Source organism: Culex quinquefasciatus, chromosome 3 (assembly GCF_015732765.1).
Source record: "Culex quinquefasciatus strain JHB chromosome 3, VPISU_Cqui_1.0_pri_paternal, whole genome shotgun sequence".
NCBI classification, from domain to species: domain Eukaryota; kingdom Metazoa; phylum Arthropoda; class Insecta; order Diptera; family Culicidae; genus Culex; species Culex quinquefasciatus.
Genome location: NC_051863.1, coordinates 135,527,823 through 135,550,409, shown reverse-complemented (window position 1 = coordinate 135,550,409; position 22,587 = coordinate 135,527,823). Strand labels below are relative to the sequence as shown.

General features: G+C 38.3%; 2 protein-coding genes across 2 annotated transcripts in view; one reads left to right on the top strand and one right to left on the bottom strand.

Moving 5' to 3' along the window:
• Positions 1-22,587, bottom strand: part of LOC6036188 (uncharacterized protein DDB_G0283357) — a 196,758-nt gene that overhangs the window by 155,818 nt on the left and 18,353 nt on the right.
• Positions 57-3,782, top strand: LOC119768892. Its single transcript, XM_038260661.1, has 2 exons — positions 57-3,694; positions 3,757-3,782. Coding segments are annotated over exons 1-2 (2,748 nt in total). The 5' UTR covers positions 57-947; the 3' UTR covers positions 3,758-3,782.

Sequence of the window (22,587 nt, the reverse complement as noted above, 5' to 3'; positions counted from 1 at the left end):
CGAAATCGTTCGACAATTTTAACTCAAATCGTGAAGATTCGCCGCGTAATGATCTGTTCTCTAGTGCCGCTGAAACAAGTCCAGCGGACTGAGTGTGATCGTTAAGGTGATCGTGAAGCAACAACGACACTTTCACGGTGGAAAGTGCGAAGTGCGAGTGCCTATAGTGTACGGTAGTGAGGTGTTACCTGTCTCCGAGGTCTTCAGGTGCCACCAACGAAGGTGGGAAGCAAAACCTCCAACGTCCGGCGCAAGTTCGAGCCCCGGCCCGAACATTTGGTCCTTCGAGCCGGATAGGAGGACGACGTCGAACCTGGGACCTGTAGTGCGGACGGTTAGCGCTGTAGCGGTGTTGGTAAGTGGTCAATGGAACTTGACCACAAAAGGTGAGGCACTCGATCTAGTACTACTAACGTTGACGGGTTCCCACATTTGCACTAATTTGGCTGGTTGCAAATGGTGGACAAATTGCATGACAAAATCGCATGTTTGGCAAAGTGAAAGCATAAGGCAAAAGAGCATAATTCTACGAATTAGCGACAAACGCAGCTCAAATTCTACGCGCTGTGCTCTTGATTCACTTAGAGAGGCACAGAGAGCGAAAAGTGGGCAAGTAAAGCAAAAGTGGGCAAGTACTCAACGAATGCACTTACAGTGACGCAAACAAAAGTGGGCACGCCAAGTTTTGGTGGTTGGAGAAATTTCAACAAAAAATCTGTCTCTAGGAGGAAACTCGAGACTTTGCGTTTGGGTGGTGGCGTTTAGCGGATTCGCGGATCGCGAAAAGGGCACACCACAGCTGGAAACACGTTTCGATTTGTGTCCCTTTCGGTCGTTTTCGTTCGCGTACGCGTAGAGTACCACGCACGCGCGACGGTAAGTGGTATTCCGCCGCAATCGTTTCGCGTTTCGTTTCGTTTGGTGAGTGAGTAGAGTGGAGTGTTGAGATGACAACCAAGGCAGATAAAAAGCTGGCTGATCTGCTGCAGAAGCGAGAGCGACTTGTGGCTACACGAGAGGTGGTTGAGAAATTTGTGGCTGCATACGATCACGAAAAGCATGCTATCCAAATACCGGTGCGACTAGAGACGTTGAACAGGACCTACAAGGAATTCCTTTCCGTGCAGTCAGAAATCGAGCAGCTGGACAAACCGGAAGCCTTCAAAGCACATCTAGCGGTGCGGTGCGAATTCGAGGATACTTTTTGTGAGGCCAAAGGTTTCCTGCTCTCCAAGGCGGATCACCAAACAGCGCATGCGGATACTTCGTTGAACTCCAGCTTTACTCATTCACAAGGACCGTCAACATTCCATCACAGGCTGCCCAAGATTGATCTACCCAAGTTCAATGGAGACGAATCAAGATGGATTTCATTCCGAGACAACTTTGTTTCCATGATTCACATCAACGAGGACATCCCCGTAGTCAACAAGCTACAATACCTGCTACAATCGTTAGAGGATCCCGCCAGAAAACAATTCGAGACTGTTGAGATTCAAGCAGATAAGTACGCGCCAACCTGGGAGGAACTCTTAAAGAAGTACGACAACAAACGCTCGCTGAGAAAAACCCTATTCCGAAGACTGTACGAGTTGCCATCAATGGAAGGCGAATCAGCACAAGATTTGAACACGTTGGTTGACGACTTCCAGCGACATGTCAAAGCCCTGGAGAAGCTTGGAGAGCCGATCAACCAGTGGGATACACCGCTCGTATTTATTCTCAGCGACAAACTGGATTACGCTACCCTACGTGCTTGGGAACAGGACTCGAGCAAGAAGGAGTTGGTGACCTACGAGGAGTTGATAGAGTTCCTGAACAACCACGTTCGCATGCTGAAGTCTTTCGCAAGTGACTTGCAGCACCGTCAAACCGGCAATGTCAAGGTGGCCGGCGCTAGTCAGAAGAAATCCCAATCAATTAAGTTCATCGCAAACGCAGCCACATCGGAAACAAGGACGTACACACCGCAGTGTCCGTCATGCTCGAAGCAGCACCTGTTATACGAATGTCCAGCATTTACTAAGCTTGCAGTGATCCAGCGTCGCGAGCTGGTCACCCAACGAAGCCTGTGCTGGAATTGCTTCCGCCAAAATCACCAAGCGCGTGCCTGCAGATCGAAGTTCTCCTGCAGAATATGCCAAGCGAAGCACCACACGCTGCTGCACGACCCAGGTGCACCGGACCACACTCAAGACGCAGCTGTGGCTTCCAATTCCACAGCTCCTCAACACAACCCGCCTACAACCATTGGAACCTTTGGATTAGCAAATTCCTCTGAAACCAGCCTTCCAATCGTAGCGAAGCGAGATACGGTTCTTTTGGAAACAGTAAACCTTCTAATCACCGATCACCACGGGAGAGAACTCCTAGTCAGAGCGCTTCTAGATTCGGCATCGATGTCCAACTTCGTCTCGAACAACCTGGCGGACTTGCTCAACATTCGCAGAAAGAACGTGGATGTCACCGTAGCTGGACTAGGAGAATCTGCCAAGAAGATCGACCAACAAATCACCACCACAGTCAAGTCGCTAACAAGCCAATTCTCCACCACCCTCGATTTCTTGATCATGAAACCGCCCATGGTCAATCTCCCAAGAAGCGCAGTAGACATCGCTCATTGGAACATGCCCGATGTCCGACTAGCTGATCCTCACTTCCACAGGCCAGGAGCGATCGACATCCTGATTGGTGGAGAATTCTACCATGAACTTCACACCGGACAACGCAAGCCAATCGGTGACGGACTTCCGTTACTTGTCGAAACTCATTTCGGATGGACAGTAACTGGCAAGATTCCCACCAAGTCCGACGGAGCGTCCACGTTGTGCTGCTTCTCCACCACCGCTCGAACTTTACTAGTAGCTCCTCAACCCATTTTGGAGCTCGAAGCTGCCAAACCAAACGCAAGCCATCCTACCAAACAAAGTTCCTCCACTCCCACTCAAACTCACAACGGAAGATACGTCGTATTTCTTCCTCGGTCGAAAAATCCGCAAGTCACCCACGGCAACTCCCGCGAGAGTGCCGCGCATCGCGTTTCTACCCACGCAAGCCGCCGTAAAAAAGTCCCATCTACGAAACCCGCCAAGAAAGCTCGCCTCAGCCACATGCGTAAGGACAACAATACCAAGCCCCACTGTTGTTTCGGATACCCGCTAGCCAGCTCGTTCATGCAAGCAGATCTACGATCGTGCTTCGGTCAAACATCTCCAGCCGTCAACGGTGCAGGAAACGAGATGATCGAACGGCAGACCGAAATGCAGCTGACCAACAAATCGCCAAAGCGCACATGCCGTGCCGTTCCGTCAAAATCGCTCACGTTCTTCAATCAACCACACCTCCGCAAGTTGGCCGAAGCTGAAAGCTGTCCGGCGCCAAGGCAGAACAAGTTCTACAAGCAGCACGTCTACAAAGGAGAAGTATCAACGGCAGGAGAAGGCTTGCAGAAAGCCGAATTTGCAGAATCTTCAAAGATCGGTCGAGCTGTCCGAAACATGCTCAATGCGAAATTGGAATGTGAACAGGTGAGTACCGTTCCATTCGCTCCATCTCCACCCGTTCGTTCTACCGGGTCTTTTGCTGTTCCAGATGATGCACGCGAGTCAAGTCAACCACCACCAAGAGCTGCAGAAACTCCAAAGACCGGTAGAGCACTCCGAAACTGCTCGATGCGCATAAGGAATGCGAACTGGTGAGCACCGTTCCATTCACTCTAACCCAAACGTTCGGTCTACCGGGTCTTTGTTGTTTCAGATGATGCCACGTGATTCAAGCAGGTCGACTCGTCATTAATGAACCACCCACGTCCTGAATAAATGTCATCAATGGATCGTGTCATGGCGAAGTCTTCCCGAACATTGCCGAAGATAAGTAGAGAGGATAAGAGAGTTTTGAAACAGCCACGGCTGTCTCAAGGTGGCCGGAATGGTCAGATCTGAACTGACCATGAAGGTGTTGTACAGTTGTAAATAGTCCAGATTAGTTTTATCACACAATTTACACAGAATGCATTCGAAGACACAAACACACACACACACATTTAGGGTTAGTTAATTGAATTTACTTATGAACTAAACACACAAAAATTAGCTGCATGCAAAATACCGAAGTTGCTCTACTACACGGTATCATCATCCTCGCTGATATCTCTCAGTTGGGAGAATCTGTATCTCTACCGTGTGAAGCAGAATTGGAAAAAACGTAGCCTAGCAGAAGATCAATTCGAGAACCACGACAGTACGAAATACATCTCGCAAGCACAAACGTCGCGTTCTTCTTGTTCTTTGCATTGCCAAATCCCAATATACAAGTCGTGCAGCAACCAAATCGAGTTTGTTCTTAATCCGAAATCGTTCGACAATTTTAACTCAAATCGTGAAGATTCGCCGCGTAATGATCTGTTCTCTAGTGCCGCTGAAACAAGTCCAGCGGACTGAGTGTGATCGTTAAGGTGATCGTGAAGCAACAACGACACTTTCACGGTGGAAAGTGCGAAGTGCGAGTGCCTATAGTGTACGGTAGTGAGGTGTTACCTGTCTCCGAGGTCTTCAGGTGCCACCAACGAAGGTGGGAAGCAAAACCTCCAACGTCCGGCGCAAGTTCGAGCCCCGGCCCGAACATAAACAATGTTGTTACTAAATATAATCCTGAGGATGCAATTTAACATTTTAATTAACTTTCCTTTTGCCTTCGGATTAATCCACGCAATAACAAGCCCAAAATCAGAAATTTAATTAGGTGCGAAAAACATATAAATTCTCATTATTGCGGACTAGCCTCGGAAAAAGGCAGAAAAATCCTCTTCCTCCTCCCCCCTCACCACCGTTGTAAGCTCGTTACATATCGCCCACTTTCCCCTCCTCGCCGTGAGGGTGGAAAATAACCGCATTGTGTGTGCTGTTTAGCCAACATGCGACGCAATTTTCCCCTGACAAGGCACAAGAAATCACCATTCATCGCTTTACAGCCCCATAAAAGTACTCTCTCGAGACAGTTTGGCATTAAATAATAAACGGTGGAGCGGGGTGGAAACATTCGGCCCCATCAATTTTGATAGTTTATGGTTTTTCCTCTCTGGAGAAGAAGCTTTCCTTCTTTGAGATGTTCGAAATAGGTTTGATATGAGCGAGTGACGCTTGTCTGATCGAGATTTTGGCAAGTGCTGCAGTTTGAGTGCTGCAATAAAAGCTGGACGACATGATGGCGGAATGTCATCGTTACTGAGTTATATGAAGCTTTTTATTAATAGAAATGGTGCATATTTGATACGATTGTCCAAATGGTTTGAAATTTTTATGATGAAAAACAGAAGATTTTTTTAAGTTGAGTTCTAGTTTATGTACCAACATAATTTGTCCTAATAGAAGAGAGTTAGAGATTTTCAAAGTATTTAGCGATATTGCTCATCCATGATTTCGTGGAAATATTCTAAAAATTTACTGAATTTTGATTTTATATTGTTTGAAAATTCAATATTTTTACCTACTAACCATACTCGGAAAATCATCTTCTGAATGGGTCACGTATGGGTCATTCCATGTAAACTGGGTACTCTCTTGGACTCGACCTTCACCGATTTGGCCCAAAATTGGAGGGAACGTTCATCAATCGATCCCTTTTCTTTGGCACCGCCGCCCTCTTTTTGACGATCTTGACTATTTTGCAAAAACCACATTTTCATAAACTCATAACTAAGCGCCATTTCAACCAAAATGCAAACCTTGATTTTTTCAGCACTCGTCGTATTTATCCAACTCGGTGAACCTCGTTGGATAAATGTACGACTCATGCTGAAAAAATCCTCTTTTTGCAACTTGTTGCATAAACTACTATTATGCCACCCCCTCCTCCCCCCCCCCAAATAAAATATTTCAACGGCATAAATAAAATAATGAAAAATAACTTTCAAGTGTTTTTTTATCCTGCTTGGTTTAAGTTATTTTGTAAAAAAAATATTTAAATTTGAATTCTATTAAAACTGGGCAGCTATTGAAATAGTAGTTTATGCAACAAGTTGCAAAAGAGGATTTTTTCAGCACGAGTTGTACATTTAACCAACGAGGTTCACCGAGTTGGATAAATATGGTGCGTCCATCCTGGGAATTCCCGGGACCAAATTCCGGGATTTTTCCAAAACCTGGAATTCCCGAATCCCGGGATTTTTTCTAATTTGTCCCGGGAATTCCCGAAATTGAAAAAAATATCAGTTTTTGGCCCGGATTTTTTTGTTGTGGAAATACATTCATAGTTGAATACATAATAATCGATACGAATTTAAAAGCATTGAAATTTGTATTCGGCATTTATTCTGCAAAGCAGAATAAAAAACAAAAAAATATATTTTTTTTATTTCTTGGGGTTACATACATGTAGAAAATTCAAAAAATCTTATTACTGAAAATTTATTAAATCCACTGGCAAGATGATCATTCCTGAAAGTTTTATGAAGATATTTCATTATTCAACTGAGTAAGAGACGATTTGAGCACACAATCTTGCCATGCGCAAAGCAAACTGTCAAACTTGGTGAACATTTTTTTCTCAAGATAGGATGGACCAAATTGGTTGAACTTTGAGGAGAAGAATCACAAGACCTCCCTTGTGCATGACGATGCCCGATTTTTAAATTTTGCATGTTTGAAAAATGCATAAATCAAAAGCTCTCTAGCTTTTATATGAAAAACATAAAAATATTTTTAATTTATTTAAAAACAAACTTTTTGAAAATCGACCTTCGTCAGGCACACGGAACCAGTTAAACAAGAGTTCACCAAAACTATGAGCCGATTTGGACAAAGCAGTGTTGAGATATCAAGGCATCCGATTTTTTAAACTGCCAACTTCAAATTGTTCTATCTCGGCAATGGTACAGTTTAGTGAAAGTTCAAAATATATATTTTAATGTCTTGAAAATAGATTTACAAAAGTTTTAACGTGTTCCCATACCAACCTCTGACATTTATGTCGATATACATTTATGTTACCCCTTAAGCTTTTTAAAAACTGTCGTCTATGTTTAGATTGAAGTGTAGATATCAACAATTAATATAAATGAGCTGATTCAATGATTTTAAGCTTGAAAACTTAACAGGTATAATGAAAAGATAGATTTTATAACTGTTAAAAACATTTCCCGGGATCTCGGGAATTCCAGGGATTACAAAAATATTTTTTCCGTTTCCCGGGAAATTCAGAACCCGGTAAAATTAGACACCCTAGATGAATACGACGAGTTTTGAAAATCAAGTTTTGTAACGAGTTCCATACATTACTTTTTGCATTTCAGAAAAACACCCATTGAGTGAAATTGTAAGTCAAATGTTCAAGTATTTTGTCAATAAATCGTTTGAATCAATTTTGTTTTTGAAAAAAAAAGTAGAACTTTTCAGCATTATTTTGAAAAGTGTTGCTATTCGATTCTGTCAATTTTGGTACAGAAAAGTAGGCTATTTCGTCGTTCAAAAATGACAGGAAAATTTCACGGTGGAATTTAAAAAAAATTTTTAGGTACCGTAAACTGGGGTGACTTTGATAGCCCGGGGTGACATTGATAGAAATTTGATCTGTCCAGTAATTTTGATACATCCAATGCAACAGTCACATTTTTGCATATATGTTCGATGATAAGTTATCCTTTAATGCCTACATACTCAAAATTTTCTAAAATGTTGAGATATTAATTTGATGGGCAATTCAAAACCTATCAAAGTCACCCCGGGCTATCAAAGTCACCCCAGTTTACGGTATTGCCTTTATTCGTTTTTTTAGTTACTAATGACATAAATTTCTGGGAGTTTGTGCATCTTTTTGAGCAAAGTACAGCAGGTTGTATTATTCGCTACATACATAAACATTTATAAAAATATTATTTAACAAATATTTTTCGTGAGGTTTTACATTCCATTAAATATGAGCAGGTCATAAGAAATCGTTTGAAAAATGCTTAAAGCTTTTGTAAGTTGTTGCGAGTGAAGAAAAATATTTAATGTTGTAAAAAATGTAATCTTTCTGCAAATATTAATGACAAAATAATCATATTTGATACCAATTACACTAGTTGGATATAAAAAGGGAATGAAAATCCTGAACCAGCCCGCAAAATGAAACTAGTTTTTGCCTTCCTCACGGAGGTTATAATCCTGTTCTAAACATGAACTGTTCTCAGAAAGCTCGTAGACCTACCTTAATGTATATCTATCGACTCTGAATCGAAAACTGAACAAATGTCGAAAACTGAGCAAATGTCTGTGTGTGTATGTGATCAAAATTCTCTCTGAGTTTTCTCAGCACTGGCTGAACCGATTTTGGTCAAACCAGTTGCATTCTGGCAACCCTGTGTCAAGTTTTGGTCACTTAAGTGATATTTATGCACTTTTTTTTGCTGATTTTAAGAAAAACTAGATAAAAATTTTGTCCAATCCTATCGAATCGCCAAATTTGAGTAAAGAGTGAGGAAGGCATCAACCCCATAGGTGGATTTAGTTTGTTTTTCTCTACAATATGCATGCAAGTAACTGGAAGGTTCAATTTCTTCTCATTTTTTTTTTCTCAACACATCCACCAGATCGATAAACAAATCTGGTGCTCATTTTTTATTTATTCAACTATCAGTGCTCTAAAATATTCATCCCAGTAGTGTACCATCAGTACCCTTTGAAAAGAGTTTTATAGGTATCTCGCTCTAGAAACCATACGGAGACTCCTTACTTTGCCTCAATGCTGTCTTGTTGGAAAAAAACACCACTTGGACTAGATACAATTGCCGTACCGTGGTCAAAGAAATTCGCTCAAATGCACTAACGGAAATGCTCAGCAATGAAGCTTTACATGAGAGTAGAGTATTTGCTGTCATGGCTGATAAAATAAAAAAACACAAATTTTTGCTAACTTTAAGTAAATATTTGGTAGCTTCATATTGTTAATAAAAGTTTTCTAAAATATCTGTTCAAAATTGCTCTTCTCGAAGCTTCCCTTCAAGTATGTGCCCACCGCACTCTTCACTCACTGCAACATTGCTCTGATTTTCGGGAAGGATTTTCGCCTACCAAAACATCACAACAACAACGGAGTAAAGAGTTGAAACCCCTAACAAAAGTTGCTCCGGGGTGTACTTTCGCTGCAACCTGTGGTGCAGCAAAGTGTACGTTGCTGCTTTTGGGTGGTCCTTGACAGAATGATTCATATTACCGATTCCGCCCACCCACCACATGCACCTCCACGATCCTGTTAAAACACATTATGCAACTCTTGGGCTTGGTTGCGATGCTCCACTTTTTAAGGTGCAGAAGAAGAACAAAACAAGGCTTTCCTGGTGGCTCTTGGTGGTTTTGTGTTTGGAACGCAGTGGTGTAGGTATTGAGGGGGTGTTCATGTGCATTTATGTTCCTTAGTTTTACACTGTTTTTTTCAACAAAATTATTTATCAAAAATACATATTTCACCATTTGATTGTGATGTTTTTGAAAAAAAAAATCCTCCGCCCATGACTCCGTTCAAGGTTGCAACCCCATCTTCTTCATGACATAACGACGGGCTTTGAAATGACAGACGGACAGCAAAGTGCACTGCTGCTTCAGCGCTGCTTTGTCACATCACAACCCTCTGGTGGGAAATCATCCTCACACGTCATTCTGACGGCCCCTTGTTTCCGATTTTCCCGCCCTTTTTCAGGACGACGACGAAAAGCGCCCACGAGGGGTGAATCGCGTCGTGAAATTCGTCCTGAGAGGGGGTGAATCTTCCTTCACATTTATATATTTATTCAAAGCATCTTTTCGACTGACTTTTGCTGACTGTCATGTGGTGGAAAATGAGGGCTTTGGAAATTGGAATATAAACGGGGGACAACGTGGGAGGTCCACCTTCTCTCGAGGGAATCGGAAAGGAAAATGTAATAAAAGAAGAATTGGCACCTTAACAGAGTACCACACGTGGGTTTTTCATGTGTCTTTCTGTAGAGGGGATGAAAAATGTCGAAAAAAGGGACTATTATTAAATTTTGTTTTCATTCCCTGATGCGCGGTTTAACGACTATTGAGGTGCAATAGAAAAAAAGAAGAGTATCTAATTGGGGACAACTCTGCATGATGCAATGCAATTCACAAAAGGACGAACACGTGTACACACGTGGGTTGAATGACTTTTCAAGTGGATAAAGGTGGTTTGTGCTTGAAGAACTACGTTGACATGCTTAATTTCCACACTTTAAGGTAATTTGTTCTATGCATTATTAATGCTTTAAAAGCTGTTTTATTTTTTCACTTGAAAAAAAAAGTTTTTTTTTAAAGAATTTTAAATCGAAAAAGGTTGAATCAAATTCATTGTAAACTAATTTATTCAATCAAAGACCATTAATTTGAAACTGAAAAAAATAATGCTTTCGATTTCATTCAATAACCTTAAAGTCACGTAAAAATCTAACTGAACGGGACATCCTTCAATATCGATTTAAATGCAAATGATCTAATCCAAACCGATTTGACAACCACCAGTACCACCATTCTACTATAGAAAGGACGTTGAGTGACGAAGTGTGAATCAATGAATAAAAAAAATCGACAGGGAAGAAAGTCCCTTCAGCAAACGCCCTCGATAAGAATCGGGCTGATAATCTGGAAACGTATGCCTACCGGCAACGACAGCAAACCGCAATCTCAACAAGATCGCATAAAAACCGAATAATAATGGCTTAATCAAACCATTCCTCCAAAAAGTTCTAGATGGGTGGCAATTTGAGTTGAGAGGGTGATGTGATTGATATAAATAAACATAAAGCGCGACCAAAAATTTATAACATTTTTTTCGAAATCGAAGGGAAAAAAATGTGACAAAAGAATAAGTTTAACCTTGCGAAACCAACTCAATCGAATTGGAACATCTGTCCACCGTTTTGGTGACGTCATCAATTCAATCCCATCACGGAAGGAATAATCTGCTGGTACTGAATTTCCCATCATCAAATCGATGAATCGTACCCAGTTTGGATGGAATGAACTGAACTGGACTAAATTTCCATGCGAACCAGGATTGTATTGACACGGTTCATTGGAAGCGAGCAGAACCATAGCGATAATTGAATATTCTTGGCATTGAACGAATCAATCAAAGCAATTGCGGGGCTGAGCTCATGGGTGAGTAATCACGCGATTGATTGAAATGGCCTCAAATGACCTACAGCTTTCAATTTGTTGGTTAAAATCTAAATCTAAGTCGAAAGACATTTGTGTATTTTTATGTGATTTGAAAAATAAAATATAAATTACAAGCCACATTTTTTTAGATTTGAATGCAAAAATTATCTCAAAATGCATTCAAAAAAAATCAAATTTGCAAGATTTTTAACGATTAAATTATAAATTAACGAAAACGATAGCTCTATCGATATCGCGGGACTATCACAAAATTTCGCCACGTTTGATACCCATAATGCATATTTTGAAAATTTCAGTACTTTCAAAAAAATACAGCAGCAAAAAAACACGATTTTTTTTTTGCATTTAAAAAAATAATTAATGTGAAAAAATCAAATTATGATCCGGGGTCAAAATCCGACGACCTCTTGCATGTTACGGCGGTAGACTCGTAGATCTTAACTCCAGGGAGTCCTTGGATGACCATGGACATCCCGAAGTACCCATAGACCTTTGGGAAACATAAAATTTTAGTAAACAAATAAATAAAAAAAATGTTTTTCAAAGATTTTAATTTTAAACTTTTAATATTTATTTTTATAATCGTACAAAAAATACTAGCTGTAGACCCCCCGAACTTGACAACTTTTTTATACATTTGTATTGGTTGTTTCCGTTGTGCTTAAAGGAAATGGCTATGCACCAGGCGCTTCCATATTTTTGTGGATGACTCATATAGTTGCGAGGAAACGCATGGTTTTTTTTGTTATGTTTTATGTTAAAAATTTACCACATTCGTGTCAGTCCGCGTGGACATAAAATCAAATTCTGTCGATTGCATCGGATTCGGGGATACCTTTTCTCTGAGGAACCGATGAGATATCGTGAATCCCTTGACAAAAGTTTTGTTTTGTCGAGTAGTGTTATTCGCTCTACAGCATTGCCTTGGCGTTCTCGATTGCGAGATTCCTACTCGAAACTAGGTGTCCGAAGGTTTGATTGTTGAGGCAATTGCAAACCTCTTTTTACATCTTAGCTTCCATCCACCCTGGGATTCAAAATGTCGACCATTGGATTGTGAGTCCAACTGCCTACCAGCGACTCCAACGAGGCAGGACCCAGGGAGATGACTTCTGCACCTGGACTGAGCTAACGACCTAACACCTCTAGGTTAGACCGGGACCAACATTTACTTCCCCATCCGACGGAAGGCGTGATGAGACAAATCTCGTCTCGAAAAATGCCACCGGGACTTTCTAGGATCGAACCCAGGCCGACTGGGTGAGAGGCAACCACGCTTACCTCTACACCACGAGTCCCGGTGAAAATGCATACAAAATTTCGCTTCGTTTGATATCCATAACGCAAATTATGAAAATTTGAGTATCTTTGATAAATTCTGGTCAATTTTGAAAATTTCAGTATTTTCAACAAAACAACTCTCATAAATTGAAAAAAAAGCAAAGCAATCCACTTTAACGAACCCGGGTCTTTTGTGGGCTCTGTTGCAAGTTTCTGCTCATTTCTAGGCGTCCGAAGGTTATGACATAACCTTAACATTGTGTGGTGAGTCATTCAAAACCTCTTTTACCCAAATGGACCGCAAATCATTATATTTGTAACGTATATCTAGCTTAAATTATAGAATTAGCTTAAAACTGTTAATGGTAATAAGCTACACTTTAATCTGAACAAAGACAGCAGTCTTTAGATAGTTTTAAACACATTAAAAAATGTGTTCTTTGATGTGCTTTGGAATTTAATTAAACCGGAATATTGAATATATTTCTTTAATTTTTTTATTTATTTAACATAACATTTATATAATACAAAAGCTTATACATTTTTATTGAAAGTGTCTAAAAGAACAAGAAATAAAATTATACCAAACAATGTAACACTTTAGATAAGTTAAAAAAAATTGTTTTATATTTATATTTTTAAAAATTATCTTTAAGTCACTACCAACCAACTACAAACTGGGGATAAACGGGACTGCAGTCTGAATAGGTACAGGAGTCCTGATTTGCTCCAAATGCCGGTTTGTGATGAAAAGTTAAATAATTTTTAAATATATTATCCTTTTTTCAAGTGTTAAGTCATAAATATACGTGAAGATAATAATAAGTCTTTTTTTTTAAATAAATTAAATTAAGCAGAAAATATCTAAAGCGCAAAGCATTTTGCGGATCTGTAAACAAAAATTTGCACAATTTTCCCTGCCAAATTAACAAATTTTAATGCTTTAAAATGCTTATCGATTACTAACTTCCACAACCAAATCTGAATTTCTAGACCAAAATTTGATATGTTTTCAATTTCAGGAATTCCCGGGACAAAATATGAAAAATACCGGGATTCGGGAATTCCCGGTTTTGGAAAAATCCCGGGATTTTTGTCCCGGGAATTCCCGGGATGGACGCACTATTTGATGCAAATATTGCATATTTTGAAATTTGAGTATGTTCGAAAAAAAAGCATATTTTGTGAAAATTTTGGAATCTTCAAAAAAACTCAAATAAAGTGAGAAAGCATACAAAATTGGGTATCAAACCTAACACGCAAATTCTGAAAATTTGATTATATTAGAAAAAATACGTTAATTTGTAAAAAAAATAATATTTTCAAAAAAATACTCAAATAAATTGAAAAAGAATACATGAATTCGCTTCGTTTGATACCCGTATTGTAAATTATGGAAATTTAAGTGCATACGAAATAATACGGTATTTTATGAAAAATTGAGTACATATTTTTACTTTGAAACTTACTTAATTTTCAAAAAAAATTCTCAGTAAAAGCATTCACTAAGATATTAGATTCGATTTTAGATATGGGTTTTTTTAGATTAAGATACGGATACGGTACGATTATCGGCATCGTCTCAACGATAACGAGAACCATTATTGTTATCGTCAGACGATTATATTATCGCCGATAATTTTATCGATTAACAACCCTGCTAATTTGGCGGCAAAATAAAAAAAAAACGATTTTGAAAAACTGTTTTTTGTAAAAAAAAAAGATAATTTAGAAATTGGCAAAAAAGCAGTGTACCGTCATCAGAGGTGACATCGGGTCAAGGGGGTGAGATTGGGTCATACAAATTTCAGCATTTTTTTATGACCCTATCTCACCCCTCAAACCCAATGTCACCACTGATGGCGGACCTACTTTTTCTGCATCAGCATCAGTGTTGCAAATGAGTGATAAAAAAGCTATCAATAGATTATCTCTGCACCAAAAATATCCGAGAGTATAGCGGCCGTCACGATAGCTTGTGAGATCTCTTCTTGTGTCCCGTGATTCCCAGCGATGTCATTCTCTCTCTATCACTCTTCCCCTTTTCCTCGACTATGCGCTCTCACCGCTGAGTCTCTCAATCTCTCCAAAAACTGCCATGAGAGAACGCGAAATGGCGATTAGGAGCCGACCACGCATGACGTCCCGTCAAACTGCGTTTGCGAAATTGGTTTTGTGGCGGCTTTTGTGGTTAAACGCTGTTGCGGTAGGACGATCGTGGAAGCGGGAATGAGAGAGAAAAGGAAAATGTCAATCGCGAGTGGGTAAACACGAAAACGTGTTCGGCTATGTTCGGCGCTGAGAGTTTCAATGAAGAGAGAAGAGCAGTTATATTTGAGGCATGAATATTCAGGCGGGATAATTGTAGTTGCTGAGAGCTGATATTTTGATATTTTAACAACCCTGATCAGCATTATGACCTACAACTTTTCCGATGTCGATCAGAAAATTTCTTGAAAAGATACAGATTATAGAATATTTACGATCCATTTATTGACAGCTACCTTAATTGTAGATGACTCAATGACACAAAATGGATTCTTAGTCATAGCAAAGGCATCTAAAAAGTTTGAGCCAAATACATCAATATTGAAGCAACTGGATGTAATATTACGGCATTTTGTTAATATAAGGTTGTTTTTCGCTGAATTTATGGGTAATTCAAGCAAAACTATGTAAATAGGCCAACGTGAGTATGTAAACAAAGAGTGTATCCTCCTTATGTCAATCTAATTCATTTCGAAAATGACATATCAAAAGCAATGCTTTCATAGAAAATGGAAAAATCTATTTTTGAAATATTTATCGAAAGAAGGCTAGCAGAGGATGATTTTTTGTAATGCTTTACATTTCGAAATGTAAACAAATTAATTCACTTTCGTAAGATTTATACATCACCTTAACAGCCAATTCACACTTAATGAGCACTCTGCAATGATAAGTACTTCATCCCTCCTCAAACCAAAACACACCTAGCTCCATTATCGATAATGGAATTGAGCATCACGAACAGCATTCCAAGTGATCGTTAAGTAAATAAAACCTCCCCAACACTCGCTGAACAAGAAAATTTAAATTCAAGAACAACGAGGAGTACATCCCGGGAAAAGACAAAAAAAAAACTTAAACGAAACCCCATCCAAAAGGTAATAGCAATCAATTCGATTGGAATTACCATTCTAAATTTTGTTTTGCCAATTTCAAGACTGGAAAAAATGTCCTTTTCAAACTCCTATCGACATGCGGTGACGTCTTTGTCCCAATTTTCCACCACCGCCTCATTTCTACTCGCACGTACGCAGCTGGGTCGGGGTGTGAAATTCTATACATTGAATTATTAAAACAATAAAATTATCACCAGCCAGGGCTCAAAATCGACAGTCTTCGCCCTCGAAGAGCCGGAAAACGCTGTCCTTTTTTCCTTGCTGGGTTCGAGAGGGGGAGGAAAACAAATGCGTCTGTCTGTGCTTGCAAGAAGGGGAAAAGTCTTGGGCCACGGAAAATTGGCCGAAATCCTCTCGAGATATTCGGCAAATGAAGATGGGCCCGGGCATGCCTTGAATTTGAATAGGGTATCAAAATGATACAAGCTGCTTTGCTGCAGCTGCTCGTTTGCTCTGTGTTTGCCGTTCATTGCTGGACGTCTTTTGGAAAATGTGTGGCTTGGAGTTGGAAGGGTGACGGAGGAAATTTCTGACATGTGAAATTTCCTCAAAAATCAGATTTTTAAGTGAATATCGAAAATTTAAACAATTTTCGGGCTACAGAGCAGTTCTCTCAGATTTTGGTCATTCGATTTTTTTTGTATTTTTTAATCCGACTGAAACTTTTTTGGTGCCTTTGGTATGCCCAAAGAAGCCATTATGCATCATTAGTTTGTCTGTATAATTTTCCATACAAATTTGGCAGCTGTTCTTGCTGATCTATGAAAATTCAAAAATCTGTATCTTTTGAAGGAATTATTTGATCAATTTGGTGTCTTCGGCAAAGTTGTAGGTATGGATATGGACTACACTGAAAAAAAAAATGATACATGGTAAAAAAGTTTTTCGTGATTTTTTATTTAACTTTTTGTCACTAAAACTAAACGTAAAAGTTTTTTTTTTTTGTATTTTTTAAGGTTAGTTGCTCCATCCTGCATTTTTCGTTCGTCTTTTTGTAACATCTTAGGCTATTTTCACAAAAATTTTGAACGAAAAAAAATCGTAAGTTCACCTTTAAATTTTACTTTTAAACTTAAAAATCAAAAAAATTCTTAAAAGTTGAGTGTTTTTTTGTTTCAGTGAATTTTTTTCGGAAATCCCGTCAAATTTCTTACAAGTTTGTCTTCGAGATACAGCAATATTTAAATTACGAAATACAAAAATATTGAAAACACTTTCGCCCTTCTCAAATGTCATTATCGAGTGTAACTGGCTCCATATACACAAAAATGGCTAATATAAGCGTAGGATAACATGTCTACAAAGTTTCATTGAAATCAGAGAGGGTCGAGAAAAAAGTGCCTAAAAAATTCCTGTTTTGGGCTGGAATTGCTCATTCAATTTTTTTTGCGAAAAGTGTAATCCCCTAAAACCATATTTTAATAAATAAGCTTTATTTTTCTACTGAGACAGTATTTTTTGAAAATTTAGTTTTTTCGAAAAAGAATTGAATGGTTTTTAAAAAGTGATCAAAAATAATTTTAAAGAGAATAATCAAATTTCAAATCCAAAAGAACTTCAATTTTCAAAAAATGGACCGTTTTCAAGAAAAACACAAAAAAGTAGAATTTGGTATGTACAATATTAGCTCTTTTAGGTAATTTTAACTTTTGAAAGTGTAAATATGTGAACCTGATTAATTTTTACCACAAACTAATGGAAATTCACCAGTTTCTTGTCTAATATTTGTCGCAAAATTTGTCACCACCCTGATGAATATAACCTTCATTTTTTTCTGTGTAACCATTTGAAAGTAAATTTCATGTAAACAATTATTTATAGTGTCCTGTCCCCGAATTTCTATTTCTGACAATATTTTGATCACTTTTTAAACAGGACAAATAGTTGCAGAGATAGAAGATCACAAAGATTTAAAATATATGGATAATTGAATTTTCTTAGTGTTCTGCAATTAGCCCTAATTGTAGTTTTGATTTTGATTGCTATAAAATGATTTTCATCAAAATTTCCAATCTCTCGAATAAAAATATTTCCAATTTTTTTTAATTAGTTAAAACATTTTTAAGGGCCTTCCCTATAAACAAAGAAGGCACTTTACATCATTAATTTGTTCATACAAGTTTTCATACAATTTTGGCAGCTGTCCATAGTTCAAGTTTTTTTTGCGAAAAGTGTATTCCTCAAAAAACATGTTTTCATTTTTTTATGTTTCAGGAGACTAAATAAACATTAAACAGAGACAATTATTTTGAAAATTTAGATTATTCGAAAAGGAATTGAATGTTGTTAAACAATGATCAAAAATAATTTAATAAAGAATGATCAGATTTTAAATCGACAAGAACTTAAATTTTCAAAAAATGGATATTTGAACCTTTTGAAATGTTAGGTTTGAATCCATTATTTTCAAAATATTTTTCTTGCATCTACTAAAATTGCTCTATTCGTTGCTGAGGAAATCTTAATTTTCCTGTTTTTTTTTTTTCTTATATCCACTGTAGCTTGGCAAATAGAGGTCCAATCTTCAATAATTCTTAGACGAAATTTACACCCAACCGGCGGTCGCATGATTGTGATACATGGCGGCATGAAAGTATATCAGAATCTGCATGAAAACTGTCCTCATGCATTTTTTGCGATATAGGGGTATGACATTTTTGCCCGTTACCGACAATTATCGACATTACCGACGGCAGATTGATTGTATTGCAGAAAAAAAATCTTAGCAGAACGAGGATTGAACCATCAACTTCTAGGTTGCTGATCCGACACGCTAGCACCGCGCCATGGACGCTTGATGAATGGTGAGGAACAGAGCGCGAACATAATGTTCTCTCTAGAGTGTTGCTCGGGGACGCGCTAGCATTCTATGTGTTGGTGAGAACTGCAGATTGCTGACGTGTTTACACGCGGGCAAAAATGATCTATGGGCTTGCTGCAAAAAATGTAATAAAATATAACATTTTTTGCAGCAAATCCACTGTTGCAGATTTTGAGATATATTTTTCGTTTGGGTGATAGGAAATTAAAAATTGTTCGCCAAAATGGTCACTATTTTTTTGGTCAATATTTTGCGAAAAAAAAATTTGGCAAAACAAATATTGCAACTTTTTTAATTCATTTGCCTCATCAACACCTTCAATTTTGCCGAAGAAATTAAATCGATCAGAAAATTCTTTGTGAAAATGACAGTTCAAAATGATTGCTTTTCTTGGAAATGATATAATTCAAATCAAATAATTTGCTCTACAGCATTGCTTTGGCGTTCTCGACTGTGAAATTCCTTCTCGAAACTAAGTGTCCGAAGGCTTGATTATTGAGGCAATTGCAAACCTCTTTTTACATCTTAGCTTCCATCCACCCCGGGATTCGAACTGACGACCTTTGGATTGTTAGTCCAACTGCCTACCAGCGACTCCACCGAGGCAGGACCCAGGGAGACGACTCCTACACCTGGATTGAGCTAACGACCTAACCCCTTTTAGATTAAACCGGGGCCAACATTTACTTCCCCGTCCGACGAAAGGCATGGTCAGACAAATCTGGTCTCGAAAAATGCCACCGGAACCGTCTGGGATCGAACCCAAGCCGACTGGGTGAGAGGTTACCATGCTTACCCCTGCACCACGGTTCCCGGCAAATGATATAATTCTAGGTTGTTGTTTTAATTTACTAATATAAGGAAATGTCCAAAAATCATTGAAAAGTCAAAGTTCCAAGGCATGGTGTTTTTTTGATATTTCAGTTTTGTGGTAATGCCTTTACTCTTTTTAAATGAGTTATTGAGTTACATGTATCTAGTGTGAATCTTCTTTGTTGAACATTATTCTTGAGATCCTTCCGGATCAATGCAACAAGAAACATCTAAATCGGTTAAAAAATGAATTTATATTTATTAATAAGTTTTATTCTTCATGACCAAGAACTGCTCCAAGACGATACTTTAGCTAAAATTAAAAAAAATATCTAAAATTAAGAAAACTCAAGAAAAAATCTATATCACCCTACCAGAGCAAACGAGTCAACAATACCCTCAGTAGGGAATTTCCCGAGAAGTAAAATTTTCTCCACTAAAGTCCACGACTATTTTCCGTGGCTATCAAGCTTCTAGGGAAATAGAAAATAAGCGGAAGCTCGCACACAGCGTTCCAACCAGAAGGACAAGAATGATCATTATCCTCGAGAGAGAGAGAGAGAGAGAGAGAGGTGAAAAAGAATTGCGTCCTAGCGGACGAAAGTGAAAGGATGCTGCTGCTGCTGCGGCAGATGATGCTGATAATGAGATTGTCCGCTTCCTTTCCCCTTGATGGTTGGCAAGTTGACAGAATAGACGTCTACTGAATATGCTCTGAGTTGTCTTTTCTTTTTTTGCATGAAATTTCCACGAGCAGTGCATATGGAGAAGGATATGTACGCAGTGCTGAGACCATTAGGGCAGCATGACAGGGAGTTGTTCGTCTTCTGGGAGCACTTTGCGAGAAGATTATCGAGCTGGTAATTGGTTACGTTGGATCTGCCAATGAATAGAGAGCATGATGGTTGCCGGCAATAAAAGTGGAAGAGAACTGGGACATACGCATTATAATAAGGATGATTCACAAACCACGTGGGTAATGCCACAAATAGATGGTCTGATTTTGGTTGCTTGATATAATCTATTTGAGCTTGAAAATTTTAGGTCCTATCGAAAAGTTTAAAAAAAACGAGAAAAAATAAAATGTTTTATCCAAACATCTACCAAACAAGTTTATTCACAAAAGTGTTGCAAAAGAACACTTTGTCTCCAAGAAAACTCTCATCAATCCCAATTTGCCAGCTCATCATTATTCCGCCCCGATGCAGACAAATCCTTATTTTAATTGGACACTTATAGTTCCAAAATCAGAGCTGTACGTACAGGAAGAAAATCACTGTTCTACAAGACCAGCTCTGTAGTCCAAAATATAATCCTTAATTGCACCCACTAGCTACTGAAGGTGTCTCAGAAGAAGAAAGTGTTTCTCTCGGTGTGTCTCAAGTTGACAAACAGCAAGCACTCGACTTGAAACTCGCAACTATTTGCAGAGGAATGCTCGCCCTTAGAACACGGATGAAAGTTGTTCTTGCTCGGAACGAGCGTTTTCCCATCTGCGAGGGAATGCGGCAAAACTCTAGGTGCAGAATACGGGGAAACACATTTTATTCTATAAATTATTCATTCTGGCTTCATTTGGGGAGCCCCACACAAACACAGGCCACAGTTCTTGAGGTGTTTCGGAAAAGACGCTTTCGTACGGAAACTCTACACACATGAGTTCATTCTTCAGCGTTTTGTCGGGTTGTTTATAGTTCATGTTTGAGTGAGGAAAATGGATTTATGGTGCAGTTGCTGTTTGCACGGACGGCACGTCATCATGTTGGACTTGGATGGGGTTTTTACCTTATGCTAAATAAATCCCATGAGCTTCACCTTGGGCACGTATTATAGTGGAGCAAATTATTGTATAGTGCTTGAGTTGTTGTGTGCCCTTGTTTGAAATAATGTTTTCTGTTTTAAACATAATTTAATTTGAACTGAATAAATTAGTTTGGATTTTATTTCTTTTAATAATGAAAAAATGCCTGATTCAAGTAAATTTCAAGAGCATTTAAAGAATTGTTTGTTGAAAAAACCATATTGGTTTTATATCATCGTTTTAAGTTCATTTTATATTTCTAGATGCACAGAAAAAAATGATAGTAACATTCATCAGGAAATGGTGACAGATTTTGTATCAAAGCAATGATTAATTTTACCCCAGAAAATGATGAATTTTCATCAGTTTTTGATGAATCAGGTTCACATTTTTACGTATTTTTATGTAATATTACTCAAAAAAAAAGAGGTAATATTCAACCTACCAAATTTTCAACATTCCAAAATTCAACATTTTTTCTGTGTGAAAGAAAACCCAAACCAGTAAAATGAGGTAACCTTAGTATTATCAAAGGGTATTTCTCTACCAACTCACACAAAATTGGTAAAATTTGCCCCGACCCCTCTTCGATCTGATCAGTGATCAGGGACAAAAGTTATCCCTTAGGACAAAGTTACACGCAAATCGAAGAAGGGTCTGGGCATATGCTGTGTTGGCGGAGAATAATACAATTTTATAAACTAATTTCAAAATATTTTGTAAATTATTGAAACTAAGGTACATGCACTACGAAAAGAACACAGGAATAAAAAGATTAAATTTGGAAGGTTGAAAATTGGATGTTTGAATATTATCTCTTTTTCGAGTAATTTTATCTTAAATTTTTTTTAAAAATGTGAACCTGATGAAACTTCATAAATGACTGATGAAAATTCATCAGTTCCTGATGTAATATTACACTTTTATTTTGACGCAAAATTAGAACGTCCGATTTCCCGTCCCGGTAAATAATTTCCCGGGAATTCACGGGATTTCCCGTAAAAAAATATTTCCCGTTTCCCGGGAAATTTATAAATTTCCCGGGAATTCCTGGAATTCAAGCGGAAGCATTCATTTTCTTAATTTTTTGGACCCAATTTTTTGAAAGTGCTCTAAAAAATTAAGAAATTCAATTTAATATCAAGATTTATTTCTGATAATATTAATTTCCAAAGCAACTGGAAATAGACCTTGCTGAAGGAAAATAAACTATTACAATTCAGGTTTTTCTTAAAGAATAATTGAATATGGAATATTTAAACCTGTTACCCTATTTTACCAAAGGAAAATTGAGATTGTTTACGTTTTTGTTTAACATTATCAAATTAGATGGATATTGAAATTGGAAAATATTTCAAATTGGTTTTGAAAGAAGAATTACAGTCATCCAACATATTCGGAACGGTTTCCAGATCGGTCAATGTTCAAAAAATCATAACTAATCGATAATTGATTCGCTTTTACCTTCATTTGAAAGCTTTTCTTGCGATCTTTCGAATGCTGCATCGAACATCTGCAAATTCTAACTTTTATATGAAGTTTTTGAAGAATTAC